This window comes from Dermacentor albipictus, chromosome 1 (assembly GCF_038994185.2).
Source record: "Dermacentor albipictus isolate Rhodes 1998 colony chromosome 1, USDA_Dalb.pri_finalv2, whole genome shotgun sequence".
Classification (NCBI taxonomy): Eukaryota; Metazoa; Arthropoda; class Arachnida; order Ixodida; family Ixodidae; genus Dermacentor; species Dermacentor albipictus.
This window is the reverse complement of record NC_091821.1, coordinates 166,073,334-166,098,649: the sequence shown is the minus strand read 5'-3', so window position 1 is coordinate 166,098,649 and position 25,316 is coordinate 166,073,334. Positions and strand designations below refer to the sequence as shown.

Below are 25,316 nucleotides of genomic sequence, written 5' to 3'. Positions count from 1 at the left end.
TTCGGAAATTTGGGATAACTCCGTACTTAAGCAATATTTTTCTGGCAAAAGTAGCTGAAAAACGCTGGGGTTCCTTAGAACGCAAAACGTTCGAGTACGTTGATAATTTTTTTATATTCTCAAAACCCACGTCTACTAACCGCCATGTCGCAGATATATTGAAAGTTTTCAAAGAACACAGAATAAGCTTCCGTTTTACTTGCGAGTTGCCTTCTAATTCTGAGCTGCAGTATCTTGATTTAATGCTTAGTCATGCGCACGACCATGTACGGTGGCATTATTCACCAATAGCGATCAAACCGATGCTGAGTTTTTACTCTGATCATTTAATTTTGACACTTTGGTTTTTACTCTGATTTAATGTTGTCAAAAAGTTCACCGACTATTACGATACTCCTTAATGCGAAATTTGAGCACAGCTGTACACGTGTTTTCATTTCGCAATATATTGGCTGGTGCGGTCAATCTATCTCGTGCGGCACGTTGCAAACGAGAGAAGTGTGACGCAGCTGCCTTGCTAATTGGGAGACCGCGAGAGGCAGCCCGCGACTCAGAGCAGCCGCCGCAGACAGACCTCCGCTCCTGCAGTGCTTTGTTTTGACGCGCTCGCCGCATGCCTCATCGATGGCGTCATTGGTGAACAGACAACGAGTGCTACTGTGGCGCTATCTCGGAGCGATCGTGGCGCAGAAAGGCCCGTACACACTAGCGCTAAAACGTGCGTGGCGCGCCGCCGACGTTAAAACGCAGCTGTGGCAGAGCGACCGCACGTACTGGCGGCGAGCCGCTGCGGCTGTCACGTGACAGCATGAAAATTTGGCCTCCTCTCTGTAGGTGCGAGATGTCGCGTGCTTTTTCGATCGTTTGCCGACAGGTCGGCGCTGTGTTTACGTCCTTCGTTCTTCGTTCTTAACGCGCGTCACGTCTTACGAAAATGACGACGACGTTGCCACTGTCATAATCATGTTGGTGTGCTCTATTCTTTTTTGGTGTACAGAATCGGATATGGCGCACTGTCTCCATAGACATTTCCATCAGGTCGTCTCAGTTTAGACTCATCATTGCGAAAAATAATCTCAAACCATGACAATCGAAACAAGCGCGAACGAGACCAAACCAAGCAAGTCAAAGAAGCGGGAGCGAGAGCTGACGCAAGCGCACGATAGTACTAAGCGAGCGGCCTGGCTGAGACCAGATACGAGTACGCATCGAGTGGTCGGGCGGGTCCACATGAAACATGTTTCCCGCGCGGACGTCATGGAACGGGCCACTTTCATTGGTCTCCGCCGGTCGCGGTTCACGTCTTTCATCTGCCCCTCCGCGTTCGCTCATTCATCCTTCGCTGTTGTGCTCGTTCGCTCGGTTACACCGACACCGACGCTCGCCGCAGGAACGGGCGCTTAGGAGCTGCGCTCTAAAATGGCCTCGCTGTGTTAGGGCTTATGCCCTGCTTGTCAAAATCGTGTGCACATCTCATAAAATGAAGACTGGTTTTACTTTTACAGCGACTGAACAAGGTGGGTTTTCCGCGACATGTTGTGTCCAGCTCTTGAAAGGCCAGTACGCCGGGCGAAACGTGGTGGGCCTGACCAAACATTCCAAAATAAAGGCGAAATAAATATGTTGCTGTTATGCCCAATGTGCACGCCGCTTCACTCAGGATTGAGAAGTCGGCTGATAAGTATGGCATTTGTGTGTTTTGTTTTTCAGCTCCAAATAAACTTGGACGCATTTGCTCAGCAGTAGAAAAACGCCTTTATAATAACGCACTGACAACTATACGTGTCGATAGTAATTCTAATATTTTAATTCCTTGCAAACGTGGCATGGCATATAGGTTACCTTTATCTTGGGAAGCTATGTGTTTTGTACATATGGAGAGATGTGTTATTAAGACGTTGACACAGCAAAAATATTCTCGAAATCTCTGGTATGGCCATTTGCCATCCCCTTGCAAAAAAATGTGGTTGCACCGCCGTTTTCACTGATACTGTCATTTGGTTTTGTCATTCTACTAAGGAGACTAGGGAAGACATGGAAGCATGTCAGATTTCTACACATGATGGCATGGGTATCAGTCTGGCGGTTGTGGTGCTCGGGCGAAAATAAATCAATTTTAGCATTAAATCTTTCTGAAATTTATGCCTGGTACCATGTTTTTCTTGCCTTTTTATTTTTAATCTTAGTTTCTATGAAGTTTGTGAGTGCATACAATGCGTTAACCCCCTTTTCCCTTTTCTTGCATATTTATCGCGTATTTGCTTCAATAAACTTCAGTTGATAGTGAAGCGCGTGTCCAGTTTGTTTTTCTCTGTCCTTTGTCTGGCGTATTTTTTGCGCTGCTTGGAACTTTCTTCAATTTGAGAATAAAAGTGGCGTACATTCTTGACCAAAATATGCCCCGCACAATCGCTTGAAGAATAATTGAGGTTAATAAAAGCATTCCCTAATCAAGAACACCCAAATGCGCTGCAGCAGTGCTTTGAGAAAAAAAAATGCAGCAGAGCCAACGTTGTTGAAATCTGTATACAGCGGAGCTTTCCGTAAATGCACAAGGAATGCTGAAACACGTGTTTGTGTGTATTAAATGGGAGTGCAAAGTGAAACCGAACTATTTATTGGGGTATTTTGTAAAGGAAATGCAATATCTTGTAAACTAAACACGTATATGTGTAATATAATGGTTAGTTGCATGTGTTCGTGGTGATCACGCTGGTATTTCGGTGCTAAAGTTGGAGCCCACCTTTCTGCGCCATTTGTTTGGGTTACCCGACCTCCCCTTGGAGGCTCAGATGCGACCGTCCGCGCGGTTCTCAGGCGGCGCAACGCATGCGCAACGCGAGGCCATCTCGTCCGGTGTCCTCTCTCCGGTCTCGTCGCGGCTCTCCGTGTCGCAGCTCCCTCGCCCAGTCCACGAGCGGCCAACGACCCGCATGCACAAGCCGGCTTCCCACCTCTACCTTCTACTGCTGCGGTCGAAGTAGGGTAAGCCATCGCTCCTAGATGGCACCGCCATCCCGCAGCCGGGAACATGTACGCTGAACAAATATAGTCACAAGAGTCGAAGAAGAGCTTGGCAAATGGCCAAGCAAATAGTGGGAATATAGTGAGCTTTTTAAGTGTAATAACGACAGAAATATGGAAAGAGAAGCAACATGGGGTCGTTGGAAAGGGAAAAGGAAACTGGAAAGTTGGTGGAATAGGGAGATACGAGAAGCGATCGCCGAATGGCAGAAAGCATCCCGAGAGCACAGGCAGGCAAAGAAAGCGCAGTTGCCGCAGGATGAAATAGCCAGAAAATTGGAAATATACAGGGAGAAAAAAATCTTTGGTTCAAATGTTGGTTCAAGCAAAAATAAAATGTGAAAGTGAACGTTGGTTGTCAGAAATACGTGACAAAAAGAAGGCCGCACCTAGAATATTTTGTAACCATATAAGCTTATTACGCAGAAAGTTTGGAACAATACAACAACATATCCTAGACGAAGATGGAAACAAAGTGGAAGGGGACGTGGCATTAAATTACACCCTTTAAATAACAGCCCAATCTTCTCAAGGCAACAAGGCAATGACGAAGTTGTACTTGAGGAAAAAAAGTGCATGAAAGAGAACCAGATGGAAAAGGAGCTGGTGCTGACAAATTTCAACTGGAAGAAAGCCAAAGAAAAAATTCGTAAGCGCACAGCCACCGGGCTAGACGAGGTTCCCATTAGGTTGATTAATGAACTAGGATCAAAAAGTAAAGAAGCTCCCTTGAAAGCAGTAGAAAAAGCTTTAATATATAGACGAATACCAGACCGTTGGCGACAAAGTAGAATTAATTTAATTGATAAAAGTAAGGGGGAGGAAGATAGAATTCACTCATGTAGACCGTTGACCATTACATCGACAATATATACAGTTTAGCAATGCAGGCAATTAAATTAAAGCTAGAAGCATGGGCAGATAACAATGACATTTTGGGATAATTTCATAATGGTTTCAGAATAGGTAAGCATCTGGATGATAACTTATTTTTCCTTACTGAGTCTATTAATATATCCAGAGGAGAACGGAGACCGTTATATGTGGCGTTTTTAGATATTACAGGACCGTATGAGAACGTAGACCGCAACATTTTGTGGGATATTCTGGAAGAGGAAGGCTTAGGCGACGACTGTATACAGCTTTTAAAAGAGAGTTCCCTAGAAAGTACCGTTTGCGTTCAATGGGAAGGGATGCGGAGCGAGGAGAAAATTGATATCAACAAGGGACTGAGGCAGGGGTGCCCTTTATCCGCACTGCGTTGTTTTATGATTTACATGGTGAGGATGGAGAGGGCGCTAGAAGGAAGTAATATCGGGTTTAATCTCTCATGCAAACAGGCGGGTACAGTATTAGAGCAGCAGGTTCCAAGCTTGTTGTATGTGGATGAGATTGTGTTGCTAATTAACAAGCAAAGTGATATGCAACGTCTGGCTAATATCTGTGGACAGGAAGACGAGAATTGAGGTCCGAAATTTAGCGTTAAAAATCAGGTGTTATGATATTCAATGAAAATAGTGAACAGACAGTGTCAATACAGGGCCAGGAAATACCTCGCTTAAGAGAATATAAATACCTTGGTACATGGATAAAAGAAGGCAGTAGATATATGGAAACTCAGGAACAACCAATAATAATAAAGCAAAGGAGAAATAATAATGAGAAATAATAAAGCACAGAGCACTATGGGGATACAACGGGTACGAGGTGCTCCGGGGTACGTGAAAAGGTGTAATGGTTCCATGACTTACATTTGGAAATGCGGTTGTTTGCTTGGAATCAGGGGCACAATTAGGACTCGGTGGAAACCAAAGGTCAGTGGGATGCCTCTCACTGGGTGCTCACGGGAAGACTACAAATGAAGCTGTGCAATGTGATATGGGCTGGACATGTTTTGAAGTGAAGGAAGCTAACTGTAAAATTGATTATAAAGAACGACTGAGGAATATGGAAGAAAGTAAATGGGATGGGAGAGTGTTTAGGTATTTGTACACAAAAAACGTTGATTCACAGTGGAGGAAAAGGACTAGGAAGTTTAGCAGTATGTATACGACCTGTATGATGAGCAACATGGCAACAAAGAACGTCAAGCGGAAAATCAGAGAGGCTGGGTAATCCTATAGGTGGCGGCAATGGAAAAGAAACCTGCTATGAGTAACTACTTAAGAGGAAAAAACGAAATCAGGAAAGAAACAATTTGTTATGGTAACTAAAAGGGAAGCTCTTTTCGAAGCGACATCAGGATCCCTGAGAGCACGCACTTTTAAAGCGAGATATAAGAAGGAAAAAGCGTGTGCTTGCTGCTGTAAAGTTAGGGAAATGATGGAGGAAGTTTTATTAGAATGTGAATATATCTGCCCAGCGGTTGATTTAGGCACCTCTGGCCTCCTTGAAGCCCTTAGGTTGAGCGAGAGCAGGGGGAAAGCAAACATATCCGCAATAGAGATTAGTAAGAGGCGATTGGAAGATTGGTAGAAGATATGTAGGGAAATGGCAAACAGCGGAGGCGTACAAAAACAAAGTTCATAATAGCGGTTCAGAAAGTTTGGTTATGGGAATTCATCGTGGGTTTTTTCCTTTTCTTTTTTTTTCAAGATAGGCAGGACATTGGGCAATATAATAACAAGAGCTTGGTGGCGCAACCCACCACCCCGTTCCAAAGTGGACGCTCATAGCATCCATCCATCCATCCCATCCCATCCCATCCCATCCCATCCATCCATCCATCCATCCATCCATCCATCCATCCATCCATCCATCCATCCATCCATCCATCCATCCATCCATCCATCCATCCATCCATCCATCCCATCCATCCATCCATCCATCCATCCATCCATCCATCCATCCATCCATCCATCCATCCATCCATCCATCCATCCATCCATCCATCGATCCATCCATCGATCCATCCATCCCATCCCATCCATCCATCCATCATCCCATCCATCCATCCATCCATCCATCCATCCATCCATCCATCCATCCATCCATCCATCCATCCATCCATCCATCCATCCCATCCATCCATCCCATCCATCCATCCATCCATCCATCCATCCATCCCATCCATCCCATCCCATCCCATCCCATCCATCCATCCCATCCATCCCATCATCCCATCCATCCCATCATCCCATCCATCCATCCCATCCATTCATCCCATCCCATAACATCCATCCATCCATCCATCCATCCATCCATCCATCCATCCATCCATCCATCCATCCATCCATCCATCCATCCATCCATCCATCCATCCATCCCATCATCCCATCCATCCATCCCATCCATCCATCCCATCCCATAACATCCATCCATCCATCCATCCATCCGTCCATCCATCCATCCATCCATCCATCCATCCATCCATCCATCCATCCATCCATCCATCCATCCATCCATCCATCCATCCATCCATCCATCCATCCATCCCATCCATCCCATCCATCCATCCATCAATCCATCCATCCATCCATCCATCCATCCATCCATCCATCCATCCATCCATCCATCCATCCATCCATCCATCCATCTGCAGTGTCCTTTGCCTCACGTCCGGGCCGCAGGCCACAACTCGCTCCGCGTGCAGCGCCCGCCAAATAGGAGGAAGTTAGCTCCCGGCCGCACAACTTACGCAGTGCGATATATAAAAAAATAAAAAGAACAGTTCAATATCCAATGCTGCCGGAGCTGGGTCTTCCTCGCATTAGATCCGACACATCCATCCATCCATCCATCCATCCATCCATCCATCCATCCATCCATCCATCCATCCATCCATCCATCCATCCATCCATCCATCCATCCATCCATCCATCCATCCATCCATCCATCCATCCATCCATCCATCCATAGGCAACCTCCAATTTAAGTCTATGGAAGACATCCCTTCCTGAGCGAGTTGGGTGTGACAATTGACCACAGTCACTGCACACAGCACTCTATCGCGTCACTCCTCGGAGAGTAAGAGGAGTGTCCAACTGCTTAAATTTTTAACTGTGCTATCTTCATAATCAGCCGACATTTTTAGACTGCAAATCTTCGGGAACACTGCACCTTCTTAGACAGCACATACCCACAGAAACGGCCTATATTTTTTTAGTTCGCTACCTACGGGATCGGCCCACGAAAGAGGCCAGAAACAGACATGCCCGATACGCAAAAGTGGTGGTAACTCACCAAGGAAGTCATTTTCTTCAAAAAGTGCTTTGTAGGTATATTCAGCGTCTAAATCACAGAAGTGTCATGAAAAGCGTCACCTTTGTGCCTTTGCTGTGCCTCCTCGTCCGTTCTAGAGACTTCGACGTCGTGAGCGGCTCGGCAGGAAGCGTGAGAAGAAACTCCATGAAATCCTTCTCACAGTCCAGCATCTGACCTTGTCCGAAGGGCGGCATGCCGAGCGACTGCAAAGATAACTGCTTATTACGGTTTAATTACGCTCTGCTGTCTTGATGACCAGACTAGAGGTAAATAACGTTTTCTGTAGCGAGCAATGTTAGCAAACACAAGTGGGCTAGTTAATGCGTTGTTTCAGCATGAATAGTGGATTTAGTTCATAGTCGCAAAAAGACATAAAAGGTACGAGCAACAATCGCTGGGCCTCAGTAGTCGATGTCCAGTGCCTATTGTGTATGCTTTTGTTGTCCTTTGCTCCTTTACGTGGAATCCGCTACGCATTCTGTAGATAGCTTTTGGGACATCCGTCAACAAGAAGTAAATTCACACTTAAGTTTGCTAGCTGCCCACAAGAACAAAGTAAGCTTGATAACGATGGTATTTTAAAAAAACGACATTTTTTATTGCGCGAGGTAACACTAACGTAAATAATATCATGTCTGCAACAAACATATTTCACGCCCATAATGATTACAATTGCCTTTGCTGTTTAGAAAGTTTAATCCCATGATTAAACAACGCTGCAGAAGAAGTCGTCTAGAAATAGGGACTTGGGAAACACCATCAGCTTTGACTGACACGCAAGTAAAGGCAAAGCTTGTTACATTCATGGATTGAAGCTTCTGGATTCCCTTCGATTAGTGTGAATCTTTAAGTAAACACGTCTTGCCTTATCTTGAAGCTCGTGCCCAGAATCATCCATTGGGAGTGAGTTGGGCCGCCGTAGTTTTGTCGTTTCCCTTGTCGGGCTTGTTTCTTTGTGCTCCATTGTGAACGTACATCTGATTTAATGCCTGCAAAAAAAAAAGTTAGAGGATTATTGTCCTGCGATACAAAGAGGCGATCGGCTGTTGCCAACAGATTTATTTTCTTTTTTTCCTTAACGGATGAAGCGCACGCTGACAGCTTCTGTTATATATTTCTTAGTGATCATGTCTATGCCACATAGTACCTATACAGCAGGTATCTTTCGCGATTCAAACGAGTCACGCTGATCCGTAGTGCACTGGTATTTTACACAGACTTTATTCAGTAGAATGAAAGATAAGCTGTAATTAAAGACTGACACCATCTTGAGATTAGACCGACAGCACGCAGCAGAGAAGATAAACGACGTATGAACTTGTCCTTGCTGCCACGAGCCAGAATATAACAATAGTTATACGACTGGCTGGCCGAATCTGCCAATGAACTGGCGTGTTACTAATGCCTACACAATAATGTAGCGTTTGAAAGCCGACCATTCACGTTAAAGCGAATAAGAGCGAATTTCATGGCTATGTAGGCTGTCCCAGCTAACTTTAACCTAAGCTTTAAAATATGCAAATGCCACGTAGCTGGACAGAACAAAGGTACTGTTGTTTGCCATTGCTTGGAGCTAGTCAAACTATTTCTTTTTCATTCCGTCTAGTTAGCTAATTTGTGTTAATTAATTATTCAATCAACTTCTCAAATATTATAATCAGGTGAAGAGTGTCAATGAGAAAATTGTAGAGCGACATGAAAAATTTCCGACACAGCTTTCTGTTGCTCAATACGTGCTACATAAAAGTGTTTTGCCGAGCGTGAAAGAAACCCGCAAATTCACGCAGCATAGCCGCGCGATTGGTCGATCAAGGCATAAATTGTGGTTAAATACGCAATCAAGAAGCGCATACAGCAAGCGTTCCTCTTTTTCTGAGAAGCAACTATAACCATACTAACCGATAGAGAGTCGCTGGCTACCTGCAGAACACCTCCTGCAGTGTGGAAGTTTACACAATGATATGTGTAGCTAACAGCTGCAAGCTATTGAGATAACAGAACTGCAATATTGAGAAATTACAACTGCAATAATACTCAGAACATTTCCGCATACGAAATAACTAAACAACTGTATGGTAAATACTTTCGCGCTGCTTTTCTGAAGGAAAAGACCAAGGTAATTGCTTCACGAAGAAGAAGAATCATCGAAGAACATGGAGAAAGATCGGCTCCCGCTTTCAACATCGGTTTCGACCCATTAGTCTGAGTGTATCCTTGGTTCGGTTACATCAATCGACGCTTAGCATCAAGAGGATTACGGCGACACCAGGATTTCTACGGTGGGTCGACTATTCACATTTTAAGAGACTTTTTCGAGCAGCCACCATTGCCGCCGCGCTAGGCCAGGTGCTGCCTGAGTGTGGCAATTGGAGGCGAGTCAGGCATGCAAGTCATGATGGATGGGGAGGAACTACCTCCCGACAAGTGCACCGAAGAGTACGGATGGCAGGCAGCAGTTTCTAGGCGAATTTCTACCAGATCCGCTGTTAGCGGCAATTCAGCCGGAGCTAGGCCTCATATGGCTACGTCGCCTAGAACATTCGAGAACGGCAGTCGAGTCAAGAACAGGGTCGCCAGGGCATCCCGAATGCCATACTTGCCGAAAGATCACTTTAAAATCATACTCCGACCACGCGGCGGACTCAATATTAGCAAGATTGGCTCTACCAAGATAGGCAAAACCATCGTTGAAGCAGCTGGTCTAAGCTCGGACCACATTGCATCAGACATCATATGCCCGAACGTGAACCAAAACATAATTGTGGCGAGTACGCCGCAACGAGAGAATGCTGAGAAATATGTGAGAATCAGGTCAATTAGCCTGAATGGATGCAGCTTCGAGATCAACGCATATGAGGCTGCACCTCACAACACGTGCAAGGGAGTGATAAGGAACGTTGACTTAGCAGATGGCCCGACGGAGCTGGAGAAGAACATAGTCAACTCAAGAAACCCTTTGGCTCTCGCCGTTAAAAGAATCAAGAATACCGGTACGGTGATCATCGCCTTTGATGGACACAAGGTTCCGAATTTCGTCAGATATGGCCCGGTCCTTGTAAGGTGTTCACTATACAAGAAACAAGTCGACGTATGCTACGCTTGTGGTCGGCTCGGTCACAGAGCTGATGTGTGCCCGTCTCCGCAAGAGAGAATATGCCGAGGCTGTGGTGCAGTGAATCCGACTGACAAACATCAGTGCCAACCCAGGTGTGAACTGTGTGGTGGCCCACACCCAACTGCGGACAAAGTGTGTAAGCAGCGCTATACAACTCCATACGTGGTCAGAAAACGGAGAAACGAAAGAGCACTAGCAACCAACGTCAACAAGGACAATAACGACACGCAGCCAAGCTCAAGGTCCCGCGGCAGGTCCAGGTCCCGCAGTCGCTCACGCTCCAGGGGAAGAAGCGTGTCCAGATCCCGACCCAGATCCAGATCCCAATCCAGGACGCGATCCGGATCAAGAGATCGGAGCCAACAGGCTGCATCGAAACCCGGGGAAGGAATCAACGGATCCACATGGGCCGACAAAGTCAAGGGAACGGCCATAGCGGACAAGACGCCTCCTCACCGGGACAACAATAAAACAAGACTTATCTGGGCCGACGACGCGCGTACCGATCCGGTAAGTGCCATGCTTTGTGACCCTCCCCCAGAGCAAAGTAAGGATCGTGAAATAGAAAGACTTAAGAAAGAGAATGCAGAACTAAGGGAAATGAATCAGAACATGATTAGAGAGATGACGGCAATAAGGAAACTCTTAAGCGAGGCTAAACAAGCAGAAAACAAAGATAGCACTAATACACGCAAAGAAGCCCCAGTCCCGGCGCCTGCTGGTGAAGGCCCAATGTCAGCCAAGCGTAGGGCTGTTGAAAGTAAACTCAAGAACACTGAAACACAGATGGAGGAAGTCAAACAAGCGCTGGCATCTTTTAAAGACAACATGCAGATGCTTATGGACAGTGTCTCACAGTTGACAATGAATGTAGGCCATATACAGACGGCACTGAATGACCCTAAGGAGGGACTGAAGGCTTTTGGCGAAAGAATTAAAACCCTGGAAATGATGACTATGTCAATGGACGTAAGGGAACAATGCGGGTCGTCATTCCTCAGAGCTACACTAACTCCCCAGGCGGGGGAGATGAATATGCAATATGGCTCACAATAAGAGGGAATTTCGAATATGGCAGTGGAATTGCGGGGGGTACAATAACAAACGTTCCATCATCCAGCAATACCTTAGGTCACTTCAGTCTAAACCGGATATTATCGCACTTCAAGAGACAGGATATGGATATGTCACACTCACTGGATACAGAGCCATAGAGTGTCAAACGTTCGGTAGGGGCCTGTACGTGCTTGTAAATAAGCAGCTTACACACATCCCACATGAATTAGGCGTCATAGACAAAAACCTAGAGTACCTCATGGTTGAGGTTGTAGTACCAACTTCACACAAAAATCAAAGGAACAATAGCTTATTCGTACTCAACATTTACAGTAATCCGAAACACCAGAAACAACACTTCAAGAGATTATTCGAAAAGGCTACTAATTTAGCTGGAAGTAGACCTCTGATTATATTAGGAGACTTCAATGCAGCCCACGAGCTATGGGGCTACGTTACGACGAATGCCAAGGGCAGGAATCTGTGGAATCACGCGGATGAGCTAGACCTGGTCTTAGTCACGGATAAGACACATCCTACAAGGCTTGGCAATTCTGTCTGCAGAGACACCACACCTGACCTTACGTTCATTAAGAACACAGAGCATGTTTCATGGACTAATACAAACATGAATTTTGGCAGCGATCATTACGTAATAGAAGTCACACTGGAAGTTGAGAAAGGCCGAACTCGAGAATTCGAGGTCCTAGATTGGGACCTTTTTCGTAAATTAAGAGCCCAAAGCGGAAAAGAAACCACCAAACTCAATCTCAGAGGCTGGTGTGAGGGCATCAGAAGGGACATCAAAACAGCGTCCAAAAGAATTGTTACAGATACTAATGTAGAGGCAATGGACTCGAAACTTGCCCACTTAATAGAAGCCAAGGAAGCCATAACCCGAAGGTGGCGGGCACAAAGGCTAAATCGTAGGCTCAGAAAAAGAATCGCAGAACTTAACAAACAAATCGAACAATACTGTAACACCCTCTGCCAGCAACAGTGGGACGAGTTTTGTGAGTCAATCGATGGGCAAATCAGGAACGGCAAGGCGTGGAAATTGATCAAGCATCTGCTGGATGAAAAAGGCACTAAAGCCAACCAAAGACACAGCCTTGCCCGAGCCATACACGTAGCCCTTAGGGATCAGCCCATCGAAACAGTTACCAAACAACTAATTGACAAATACCTACCAGTTAGAAATGAGCAGGACCAGCCACTTCTATCAGAATACAGAGGAGCCGCTCAACCGGAACTCGACCAACCCTTCACCATATCCGAAATCCGGAGGGTGTTAAGTGAACTAAATCGAAATTCAGCCCCCGGTCCTGATGGAGTAACAAACAGATCACTTAGAAATCTCGATGAGCCGTCCATTGAATCGCTGACAGACTTCATTAATGAAGCATGGATCTCAGGCGAAGTCCCAGAAGAATGGAAAACTTCACAGGTTATACTAATACCCAAACCGGGTAAACCTCCAAGCTTGGACAACTTAAGGCCAATATCACTTACATCATGCGTGGGGAAGGTCGCTGAACACGCAATCCTTAACAGGCTAAAAGACCACTTAGAAGACAATAATATATACACTCACAACATGCTGGGTTTTAGCTCTGCACTTTCCACGCAGGATGCCATGAAGCAAATTAAACACCACATACTCGACGGATATTCTAGAAATACTAAGGCCATATTGGGATTAGACTTGGAAAAAGCGTTCGACAGAATCAAGCATGAGTACATCCTCAGAACGATAGAAGACATTGGACTCGGGTTGAGGATGTTTAAATACATCAAATCCTTTCTCGAAGCACGCACGGCGAAGATAAAGGTCGGAGACACAAACTCGGAAGTGGTTCAGCTCGGAGATCGAGGAACCCCCCAAGGATCGGTGATCTCTCCCGTCCTTTTCAACCTGTGCATGATTGGTCTGTCCAGAAAGCTGGGCAAGATTAACGGCATTGACCATACCATATATGCTGATGATCTCACTGTATGGTGTGCTGGTGGCAGTGAAGGGCAGATACAGGACGCACTGACTGAAGCGATCAAGACGGTGGAAGAATACCTGAGGCCCACTGGACTCAGGTGCTCCCCCCACAAATCGGAGTTACTACTTTATAGACGTGAAAAGGGGGGCAGGCCTAAGGGCTGGAAACCTCTATCGGAAAGCAATATACACCTACATACAGAAAATGGTGCCAATATACCCAGAGTCAACGTGATCAGGGTACTAGGCTTTTTAATTGATGCAAACGGTGGAAACCATACCGAGGTGAAGAAAATCACCCTTAAAACGGATAACGCGTGCAGGATGATCAGGCGCCTGGCAGGAAGACACAAGGGCATGAAAGAAGATAACCTCATCAGGATAATCAACTCATTCGTACTCTGTCATATATCATACGCCGCTGCCATGTACAATTGGACGCAGTCTCAACTCAAAAAGCTTCACGCAGTGATCAAGAAGGTTGTTAAAAGCGCATTGGGGCTCCCAATTCGAACCAGCACTGCAAAACTGCTCAAATTAGGAATACACAACACGACCATGGAGATCGCGGAGGCTCAAGAAACATCACAAATAGCGAGACTATCTACAACCAGCACGGGAAGATCAATCCTGGACAAGATCATGATCAACCCCATTACGGATTCAGCACAGTACGTTAAAGTTAATCAAGAATTCGCAGACAACATAATTGTCGCACCTCTACCCAGGAATATGCACCCAAAACATAATATCAACAGGAGAGTCGCACGAGCCAGGGCGTTAATCGAGAAAATGGATAAAGGGGGCAGAGGAGCCTGCTTTGTCGATTCGGCTGCCTACAAAGATCTAACTAAGTTCGCGGCGGTGGTAGTGGATCATCAGGGCAATTGCACAAACTGCGCCACGGTCTACACTAACAAACCTGAAGACGCTGAACAAGTTGCCATTGCATTGGCACTAACAGACGATAGATTCATCGAAATATATAGCGACTCGAAAACGGCTATTAGAGCTTTCAATAGGGGAAAGATTGCCCCGCAGGCTGCGAGAATAATTAACAAAAGGCAAACAAATGTTACACGTTACATTTATTGGTTCCCGGCGCACCTTGGTTCACTTGATGGCATTCCCATCAATCCAAATGAATCGGCCAACAGCGTCGCCCGCGACCTTACAGACCGGGCCGCTTTTACATATGGTTTTGATTCTGCTGGATTGGAGAACTTACATAGAGATACGCTCATTACATACAATGAAATTACAAAACATTACTACATGGGAAGGAGGGAGTTTCCACCCCCTCACTATAGGCTAAACAGAGCACAAGCAGTTACACTTAGACAATTACAGACAGAGTCTTATTATTCACCTGCACAAATAAAGAAATGGTATAACATTGCAGACATGAATATTATATGCAAAGCATGCAAAAAGGAGATATGCACGCTTGAACATCTGCTCTGGGAGTGTGGGTCGCTCGGCCCTGGCATTTCCCGGAATCGGTTTTTAGGAATGATCAGATCTCCTGATCATATCCCTCAAGTCCTGGCTGTCCAGTACGCCCGTGATAGGGCTAGGAGGCTTGACCTCCCGGTCCCAACATGGAACTAGCCAGGCAGGTGGCAACACCTTGTACAGGACCAGATTAAAGTTTTTCCTCCTCCTCCTCCTCCACCAAGGTAATTCAAATATCTTCGTTGAAACTAACTATGGGAGCCACTCAAAGGAGTACTGACACAAAGATTTTCGATATTGTTTTTTACGCTAGAATAAGTACATATAATGACTTAGTAATCACGGCACCAAACATCATTTGCTTGAGAGCACGACAGTCTTGTTTGTAGCGACAAGCCCAAGTTGCGGTTTCAAAGAGCAAAGAGATGGGCCAAAGAAGGAATATACACACAACTGGCCACGTGATCGTACAAAACGGTGACACACGCACGCCAGCGAACTCGCCGGCGCGCGAGCTTCGTGTTGCTAGTTCGTCTGCTACGTCTGCACGTGCTTTGCGATGGTCCTCGCCATCATCGTCGCCCTCTTTTTCATCGTCCAGCGGCGACTATTTCCTGCAGGCTTGAGTCGCCGCCGTGTTAGACGTGGATAACCGTTTCGATTGGATCCACTACAAAGCAGCGACTCGAAAGTGCGGCCAGCGACAGCTATTAATATGCGTACGCACTGCTACAAGTAATACGAACCATTCGTCGAGGGCGCTTTGGGAATGAAGCATATTTCGGAGCAGGACACAAGGCGGGGTAAAAGTCGACACAGCATCAGGCTTGGGGGTACGTAGTCTCGGTGGAAGATCATCTGGCGGCTCTAAGCTCGGTGGATTTTGTTTATACCCGGCACGCTCGAAATGAAAAGAGCAAGTCTGGCTGCTCTTCAACGGAGTCCATTCTAAGGGTCCAGCTGCGCGCACGAACTCGCACCACTTCTGCCACTCATCGACGCCGACAGTAGCGAACAAGCAAGCCAGGCGAGCTGACAATCGCTGAAAAACGGTATAGGCCTAGGTCACTGGCCGTCAGATCCACGGCCGACGGCCCTTGCGATCTGTCCGCGGCTCGTAATAAAGCACATATATTTGTCAACGCAATCAACATCTGCAGATTTACGTCGCTTATAAGTGACAATACAATTAGTTTTCCCAACGCTGTTGATAGCGATGAGAAAACACGTCAGCCAGGAGAGCCGCTTCACAGAGACGATTGCAGCGGCGGCTGCGCTGACCACATTGCGAGTCAAAATCACGCCAATTATTTACTATTTCACGCAAGGTTTTACGATATGCGCACTTTCGAGGTCACTTTACTCCGAGTTATTTCGTGTCGGAAGCAAATTTTAGCTGATTTTTTGTGCTGCCTTCAGTGGCAAAAAAAACAACAAAAAAACACCGGGGCTATCGGAGCAGCGAGAAACATGCTCACAGGGCCCGCACCTACGGCAGCACAAACTCGTGACGCAGCGTTTTCTCGGTTGTTTACATTCCTTCCTTGATGTCGATGTCGCAAGGTGCTACGTTTTGTGGTTGGCTGCGCGCACGCGTACTTTAAAACTGATTTTAAATGTTTTAAGCTACATTCGCCGTTTATATTTTGCCGACGATGTGTGTGTGCCCGCATAAATCGATCTCACACGTTAACTCGACTTCGAATTTCTGTGCCAGTACTCCTTTTACATTTTCCAGCACAGAAGCCCCCTAAAACACAAATGTTCATGAGAATATTTGCAAGGGCTTTCCAGGGATAGATCTCGTATGCTTGCCACTACATTTTTGGCTGAGCGCAATCACGTCGCCGCTGAACATTACCAATGCCTCCGCAACAAAGTGCGGGGAGCAGGTGTTTCGTTTCGCCCACTTTTGTCCGTTGAGCCACGCTCGTGACGTGGCGTCGCAGCCAATGGGATTTTAGGTGCCGTTTCGCTGCTACAGACGCTGGCTTTTTCGCTCAATGAGCGATTTGGCACTTTCGCATCGAAATGCTCTCTCTATGCCATCTCGTTGATGTTGGTGACCACGATGATTGCTTTTCGCCTGTACGTGCATGCATGCTCTGTGCTCACAGTTTCTGCCACAGTATATCTGTTGCCCAAGTACAGAATGAAACCGCAATTAATAATAATAATAATAATAATAATAATAATAATAATAATAATAATAATAATAATAATAATAATAATTGTTGTTCATATTTACATCTCCCGTACGATATTATTGTAGGCGGTTTAAATTACACCATCAAGTTGGCAGATTAATGCGAAAGCGTCACATGGCTCATTGAGCGAAAAATTTGGCGTTCCACGTCTGTAGAAGCGAAATGGCACCTAACTTCCCATTGGCTGCGACGCCCCGTCACGAACGTGCCTCGACGGCGCAGGGCGGGCGAAGGGTTGCCTGCTGCCGCAACAGCGCGTCAGGTGTTGCGTGAGGGGAGAGGGCATCGTCGCGAAGCCAAATCACCCTCGCTCTCGCTCTCGGAATCATTTGTTCTAAATGCGCCTGCGTAGGCCAAATCAAAACGCGCCAAGAGTCTCAACGCGCTCGCTTGCCTGCGAGGAGTTCATAACTCCAAGGACCGCTCAGCGTCGTTCAGCTGGACATTTATGCTTTCGCATTCACAACTCCAACGAAGTGCTTAGGTACCTTTGGATATTTATTAATATAGTAATACAAACAACAGGAATAAACATCGCATTAATACTCAGCAGTCATAAATAAATAATATAATAATAAACAAGCATTCATGAAAGGAAACATACCTTTAATACAGTTTTCCGTACGACAAGAAGTCAAATTGTATACAATCGGCACATCACAAATAGTTAATTACTAGGAATTTTCAAAATTATTTAGAAAATCTTGTGAATGAACAAGGTGATATGACAGTTTATTCCAGTCTTCTTGTGTATTACGAAAGAAATTGCACTTAAAAACGTTAATAGGGTATAGGGACGAACTTATCTTTTGCGACTACAGTAGAGCGGTAAAATAATGGATCCAACCGGCGCATAAACTTATGACAGGAAAAGATAATAAATGAATTCCTTCAGTATAGAATGCCGATTACTCGAATAAGTACAGAGAAGAAGCGGCGAAAGTGCCACTATCCGCAGTTACCCGAAAAAAAAAAAGAAAGCGAGAGAACAGAAAGAGAGAGAGAAAAGGAAGGTAGCCACAGAATCGGGATTGAAACGCCAGCGCAGGCAAAGAGTGAGTTGCGCTTAAGCTTCGTTCTTCGCCGTGTTGCACTTTTTCTTTGTTTTACTGTATGACGTAATAGTTCTGCGGAAAATCGCAAAGTGGACAGAAGTAATTAATAAAGAGAAAATGGAGGCATCCACCCAAACGTAGGTAAGTGCTACAAAGGAAATCCATACGGGTTCCTCGAAAGAAATTCGTCCCGTCCCAGACAAGGACGAAATTTCCTTCAACTGCGAATCTTTTCTTTCGAGGAACCCGTATGGGTTTCCTTTGTAGCATTTAGCTACGTTTGGCTGGATGTCCCATTTTCCCTTTATTGTCTTACTGTATACTTACCAATTGTACAGTTATCTGAATTCAATGTTAATAGAACACTGTAGCCGCATAAGAGCAATGTGCATATAAGTGTGCCAGAAGGTGCTGTTTCTCGCTGCTTTAGAGTGGTTTAGATTTGCGTTATAACAGTATCATGACCTCATGGAATTTTTCAGTCTTACTAAAACCACATCCTTTACTAAAAGCGCATATGATATACCGCAACGTTTCGAACCACAGCAAAGTGTTTATTTGAGAAGCTCAGATATGGAGAAAATTCAGTTCTGATGTGGCAAGACGTCGTGGATAGCTGCAACAACAGGCGACGGTGGGAGGCTTCGCCCACTTATCTCTGGAAATGAAGCATAACAAAGGGAGCAGAGGAATAGGCCGAGAATGCAACCCCTCGCAAGGGTCTAATAGTGGCCATCACCAGATGATTCGGCGGCGGTGGGAGAGCAACACGATCACTGATAAGAGAGAGTGCCCCCTAGTTAAGCACTAGCTAACATGGACAAAGCGAAGCATCGTAAACTCTTGGCAGTCTTGTTCGGGTCGGGAACTCGCGCTACGTTCGACACTGCCGCAATGGGCTGTATCACTTGAAGTGGCTGTGGATTCGGCAGTAGCTGCGGCTGTGGCGTTGGCAACGCGAGCCAGGGTTCATTATTTATGTTCTCTGACACGTCCTTGCTCTCGGAATTCGATTCAACTATACCTGACCTATGGGGCAGAGGAGGCGACGTCGTATGTGGCGTATGTGTCACAGAGGTCGCGGGGTTGACGCCGAGGATGGCTGCTGACGCCGCCGTTCCCAGCGGGTGCGCGAGGACGTCCACTTGAATTCGATTCAGCCAGAAACCCGGCGGCTACCCATATAAACACTGAAATCAGGGAAAAAAAAACAGCTGCATAAAATAACGTTCCGACTGGCAGAGACTTCGAATGTAAGTTTTCTGAAAAGTTGGGGCATTGTTCATATGTAAAGGGCGAAAACCTCCGCTTACCGAAAGCGATTCTCTCTCTCTCGTTCCCTCTCTGTGTGGAGGTACCGGGAGGTATGACACCAGGGAATAACGTCTATTGCACAAAGTGTCTTAAGAGCCGGAATAACTGTTGTAGAGTGCCGATGTTTTAAAACACTAGTTGAGTGAGCAACCCTTGCCTACGTGCCAAGAAACTTTGCAGTTTTCTAACAAAGCCAACAGATCACGATGAAGAGAAATCTTTCTCTCGCGGCTTTATTTTTTGTTGGAGCTTTCAAAATCTGTTCTTGTTGTTCGTGATAACCGGAAATGCCGGTCTCTCTATTCACCGCTTAATGCGAAGGTGTGGCAGCCTTCTGGAGCGCATTTCGACAGCAACAATTACCTTACTTCGGGAGTGTGGCAGCTGTTGAACATCTAGGTCATTTTAGGAGCTTCGTTTGCTTACGCTATCACCGACGTGCGACACACGTGGGCCTTGAAGAAACTATCGAACACCCTTTGTGCACTTGCCCTCGATACGACGTCCATCGCGTCTCTGTGCATACCGCACTAAGCCGACTGGATTCTTGAACGTTTTTTGGAAAGAAAATGACTGGACCTTGGCCGCATCCCTTGCTGGCACAAAAAGCTATCCGTGAGCTATTCCAGGTTTTGAAGGTCACCGGCACCAGTGACGAATTGTAGTACTGCTATGCGTCCTACTGTATACTCGGAATGCTTACTATCTGTCGTTTTTCCTCTTTCGATTTCATGTTTCCCTTATCCCCAGTGTAGGGGTAAAGGAAAGGAAGGATATAGGATAGGAAACGGAACGCTCGTATTGTTGACCTCCCTAGCTTTTCTCTCCTAGCTTTCTCTCGCTCTGTTGTTTATTTAGATTATTGATTTTTCATTAAATTATGCAGTTGCTTTAAGAAAGCAAGACTATCCGCATTCAAAGCACCTCTTATTTGTGATCTTTTCCCTAAGAACAAGAATTACAGGCGTAATCGTCTTCTGGAAGTTTAGGACAGCAGCGAGAGAAAATGAAAGGTGGCCATGCAGTTCCTTAGCCAGAGGCAATATGATAAAAAAAAAATCCCGAAGGAGTCATAAAACCGTCATGCTGGAGTTTCCATAAAAAAAAAAGAGAGAGAGAGAAAACAGCGTGAATTAGGCGCCCAGTATTAGACAACGATGGAACCGCCGCGCAAACTTTAGTACTGGGTCTTGGGGTTGCGTAAACGATGCCTTTCGTGACGCGAAGAGAACGCGGCGCTCCAGAGCAACCTTTCATCGGCGTTTCTTACTGAGCTCAGTTGGCGCGGCGCACTTGGCCGCGTTTTGACAACCTGCGCAGCCCGACTGACGCCCTCCGATGGCGCGCGAGGCCTGTTTGTTGACGCTGGCGGCGGTGTACCCACTGTGCGCCCTGAGCCTGGCCGGGCACGCCGCACAGTTTTGGGAGCATCGCTTTGTCTGCTAGGCCGGTGCCGCGTTTTTCTTCTCCGTCCGGCCCGAGCTATAAGCATGCGCTAAGAGAATCGCCGCCGGTATGGCCGAAAATATGCCCGTCTGTTTACTCAGACTGCCTTGCCTACAGGCCCCGAGCATACACACAATGCTCGCTTCCAATGTTTGGCTTCCCGCTTGCCCGGATCGAAGCCACGCCGCCGGGAACTCGGCCTGCCTCCGTTTTTAACGGGGATAATGTGTACTCGGCAGCTTTATGACCATCAACGCCAGAGCGATGGTCGCAGGATACAGTTCCGATGCTCGAGCACCCACCGCGCTCTCCAGTTCATTCGCTTCGCGCGGGACGCTGCTTCTCCTCATGCTGGGACAAACGCTTCGACGAAGGCTTTGGGGCAATCAACTCCGCTTGTTAGAAAAAACCTTGAACGACCCCTTAGAAGGAGAAAACAGACAAGATGACGTGCGGCCTATTGATGACATGACCTCGTTGGCCACGCGAGGGAAAACATCTAGCGCCATAAAAAGTCTTCAAAAAGAGAGGCAAATGGGAAGGAAAGACAGGGATGTTAGCCAGTGTAAGTGCCGGCTGGCTACCCTGTGCTGGGGAAAGGAATAAACGGAATGAAATGCGAAAGAACAAACAAATTTTAAAAATTGATGAGAAAGAAAAACGTATTCGAAAAACTGTGGAGAGCGTTGCAGATGAACTGTTTCGTGCGTACACCTTTCACTAGAGGCTGGCTGTTCACCTACCGTATAATGGTGTGCGTGAGTATGATAGACCTGATTATTTTTCAGAAGGTCAGAGGGCTTGTAAACTTTTCTTTTCGACTTATCTGCAAGAACATTTAAGATTTATCGGTATATTACAGTTATACCTGTTGGTTCATGTGACTGTGGTCACACGAGAGAAAGGAGAGGAATGGCTGTCGTTGTTGTCAATGTTGCAGGCATCCTGAGGCTTGCAAAGCCGTTGATGCCGGGACGTTGAGCGTCTTAGCAGTGCAGGAATTTTCAGCGTTAGCATACGAGCACACAACAGTTTGACCACTGTCCGGGAAATTCGAGATTATCGAGAGACGCAAGCAGACGTTACATCTAGCGTCTACTGGAGAGATATACCACCTTGGAAACACTATCTCCCATGGTGCCTGCTGCGGGCTGTCTCACCTATGCCGAATAGCAAGAAGTGAGACGCTATTCAGAAAAAGTGGTGGTTCTAAAGACATCTCCCACAACAATGCAGGGTGCCATTTATATTTGTTTGGTAAATAGCGTATCCAGGACCGAATCTTAGCCTGAATCCTACTTGATGGGAAGCTACAATAGCCGCAAGTGAGGTGCATGAGCCCACTGACTCTTGCATCTGTCAGTGCGGTAGGCAGCTAGGCAAACTGAATAAAGGAGGATTTCACATTACCACGAAAAAAGGCGGTGCACGTAGAAAGGCTGCTTAAGATCTCTTCTATTATGTTTCTTTCTAATGTTTAATATAGTCTGAAGTGCCAAACATCTAGACTAACTACTCTATTTTTCTGTAATATCGAACCTTACAATATCAACAACCCTGCGAATAGTCCATTTTAACTGCTGCCACAGTGCGCCTGAAAACTATGTAGCAGGAGCTGACGCCCACTGCGCAAGTACGCAACGCTCTCAATTCGCATTACCATGCAGTGCAACCGACCAGTATACTCGCAAAGAGTAGCTTCCTGTTTAAAAGTTTTGGTGCACAAGGCGCGTACTATTGGCGAATATCTAGCACCCATGGCACTGCAGTGACCTAGAGAACGAGACTCTCCCTCTTTATGCGTACAGCTTGCGAGTGCAGACCTACACATCCCTTCACAGAGCAGTTGTCGCTCGCAGTGTAGCGTACAGAACCATTTATTGCAGACGCAAGCAGTTATTGTAGATTCAAATCTTTAACAAGATCCCAAAAGGTCACAGGCCTGCGCGGCACACGCAGCGCAGTCACAGCGTAAGCTGGAGGAGCGGCTCCATAGGAGCTCCATTTTCGGCAGTACGCACTAGGTACCTTGCAAGGAGGCGCCATAACGTGTACCGAAGAGCAAACACAGGTATTGAGAGTACGCGGCGCACATGTCACATCCTTTGACCCGTGGCACGATTCGATGCGGTTGATGATGATGATGCTTTATTGGCATCCCCTTTGGAACAAGGCGGCGACAAATAGTCACCTAGCCTGCTTGACATGACTAGGTACAGCTACATGCTACATGCAACTGCTACGTGTAACTGCTACATATCAACATTACGCGGCGCGCATCTCACATCGCGTGTATACGAAAATGCTAGATCAAAAGACATGTATAGCATACCTGATGAAATCAAGCAGGCTAGGTGACTATTTGTCACCGTCTCGCTTCAAACGGGACGCCACTAAATCATCATCGTCATCATCAGCATTATCGTGACAAGTGGCACGATGCGATGCAAATGATGATAATGATAATTATGAGGATGCTTTCTTGATTGGCATCCCTTTGCAACGGGGTGGTGACGAACAGTTAATTGGTCTGCTTGATTTAATCAGTTATGCCATGCATGTTTTCCATTATAGAATTTTTTATACATCTCCTTAAACTTCTTTTTCTTAGTCTTTAAAATGTAGCCAGAGAACGTATGTTGAGAGAGCAGGTGGCAAATTGGTGGTGCTGATCGAGCAGTGCGTGCAGTGTTGCGTGATTGTGTCAGCTGTTGTTTGAGTCTATGGAATTGGTCACGCAATATTCGATCTGGGTTTGCGGCGGCGTGCTAAAACGTGAAGTCGTCTTAAGCGTTCTTGATGTAAAGGTCATCAAATGAAGTGGCGACTCTTAAGGGTCTTTGCGGCGAACCTGTCGGGCCGCATTTTTTTTTTCAGGGTTTTTGCGGAAAAGTCTTTTTGCGGCCTCTTCTCGAGAACGAACTAAACTGTCCAGCCAGCGTCGATGGCGACCTGCGGCTTGTGCTGCGGCTTGTGCGAAGGGATAACACACATAGGGGCTTACTACAGGGGGGCTCCGGGACCCGAGCCCCTTCCGCCCCCCCCCCCCCTCCCGGCGATGTGGAAGCCTAACCCCCCACCTAACGTGTCATTTCCAGAGTTTTGTCACCCAAATTGTTTGAGGTTCCTTTTGACTTGCCTCCACCTCTTCACCTAAAATTTTCTTTTGGCTAATAGCTTACTGCATTATTGTTGGCGCGGACGTGCACGGATTCTAATTCATACTTCGCTTTATTTCTGCAAATTCTGACAAAAGGAGAACAAGCGCATTAGAAGTACCAGCGGCGGCTGCCTCATCCGTATTTTCTCACTTCAAAATTGTTTAAAATTTTCACTGTAAACACTATGTACATACACAATATATTTAAATACATACACAGGACAAAGTATATAATATTTTAAAGAAAATGATGTAGCCAATTAACAATTACTTCTAAAGGTATGGGTAGCTTATGCCTAGAGTATTGATATGTTGCTGTGTGTTAAGCTCACTTCAAAATGATTTGCGTGCTTTTTTGACCATGAAAAAAAAAAAACCGGCAGACTTTAGTGGCCCCTTCGGCAGAGTCTTTTATCGATGGCGTGTGAAATGCACATGAATCATATGTGTCTCAGTATCGCTTCTTTTTCCAATAAGCAAAGTCAGCGATTCATAAAAAAAATCCACTCCTAATAATTTACATTTATTAGGAATGGAAACTTCATCACTTGCACGCAGAGGTCATAAATATATACAGGGTGTCCGAATTAAGTATCATGCACCAAAATGTAAAGGAAATGAAGCGATTCGTTACTCGAAGAAAACGTAGTGCATATTGTTTCCAGTGCAGTGGAGTAGCTGCCAGTGTTTCTTTTTGTTACTGAGATTTATTAGGTAATTGTAATTGATTATCTAACTCGAGACGTACCATCATAATTATCAAAGTTTCAGTGAAGCATTTGTAGGCAAAGCCAAAGGACATCTAACTGCGGTATTTTCTACGATGTACTAAATGCGTACAAATTTTTTCCGACTGGTAAATAAACCCTGCGAAATATGGCGAATACCACGTGACTGCGCTCCCACCCGCATCATAAAGCAGAGCCCTCGAACAGACTCCTTCTCAGTTAGCAAGAACGAAATGAAGAAAAGAAAGAAAGAAATCATCCCCCAAACACTCCGTACAGATAGTTAACCAGCGAAGCTGAAACGTGTGGCCCCGATGTTTATCACCGGATTAATCCCGACGGTTCATTAAACGACGGCTTGGTAGGCTGCCGGATCTTCGGTACGCCGTAGTTGCTTGCGCTCGGCTGCGCGAGCCTGTTCTTGCGCCTGGGCTGCAGAATCGGGACGGCGTAGATGAGCTCGTTTCAGGTTCTGCTCGCGGCGTTGCTGATCGAAAGCTGCCTGCTCCTCAGGAGTGCGTATGAGGCGTGGCATACCTATTTGGGAGCTGGAGAGAAACTGC

At 46.1% G+C, this 25,316-nt stretch overlaps 2 protein-coding genes across 9 annotated transcripts in view; one reads left to right on the top strand and one right to left on the bottom strand.

Annotated features, from left to right (window-relative positions):
* Nucleotides 1-25,316, top strand: part of LOC135911508 (cytochrome P450 3A5-like) — a 197,435-nt gene that overhangs the window by 20,708 nt on the left and 151,411 nt on the right. The window lies entirely within an intron of this gene.
* The window catches only part of LOC135911497 (uro-adherence factor A-like), a 97,238-nt gene that overhangs the window by 56,763 nt on the left and 15,159 nt on the right, over nucleotides 1-25,316 (bottom strand). For both annotated transcript variants that reach the window (XM_065443825.1, XM_065443833.1), the window contains exons 2-3: nucleotides 8,093-8,216; nucleotides 7,287-7,430 (exon numbers count right to left, since the gene is read on the bottom strand). In XM_065443825.1, coding sequence (XP_065299897.1) covers nucleotides 7,287-7,430; nucleotides 8,093-8,191 — 243 coding nt within the window. In that variant the 5' untranslated portion in view covers nucleotides 8,192-8,216. The remainder of the gene's footprint in view (nucleotides 1-7,286; nucleotides 7,431-8,092; nucleotides 8,217-25,316) is intronic.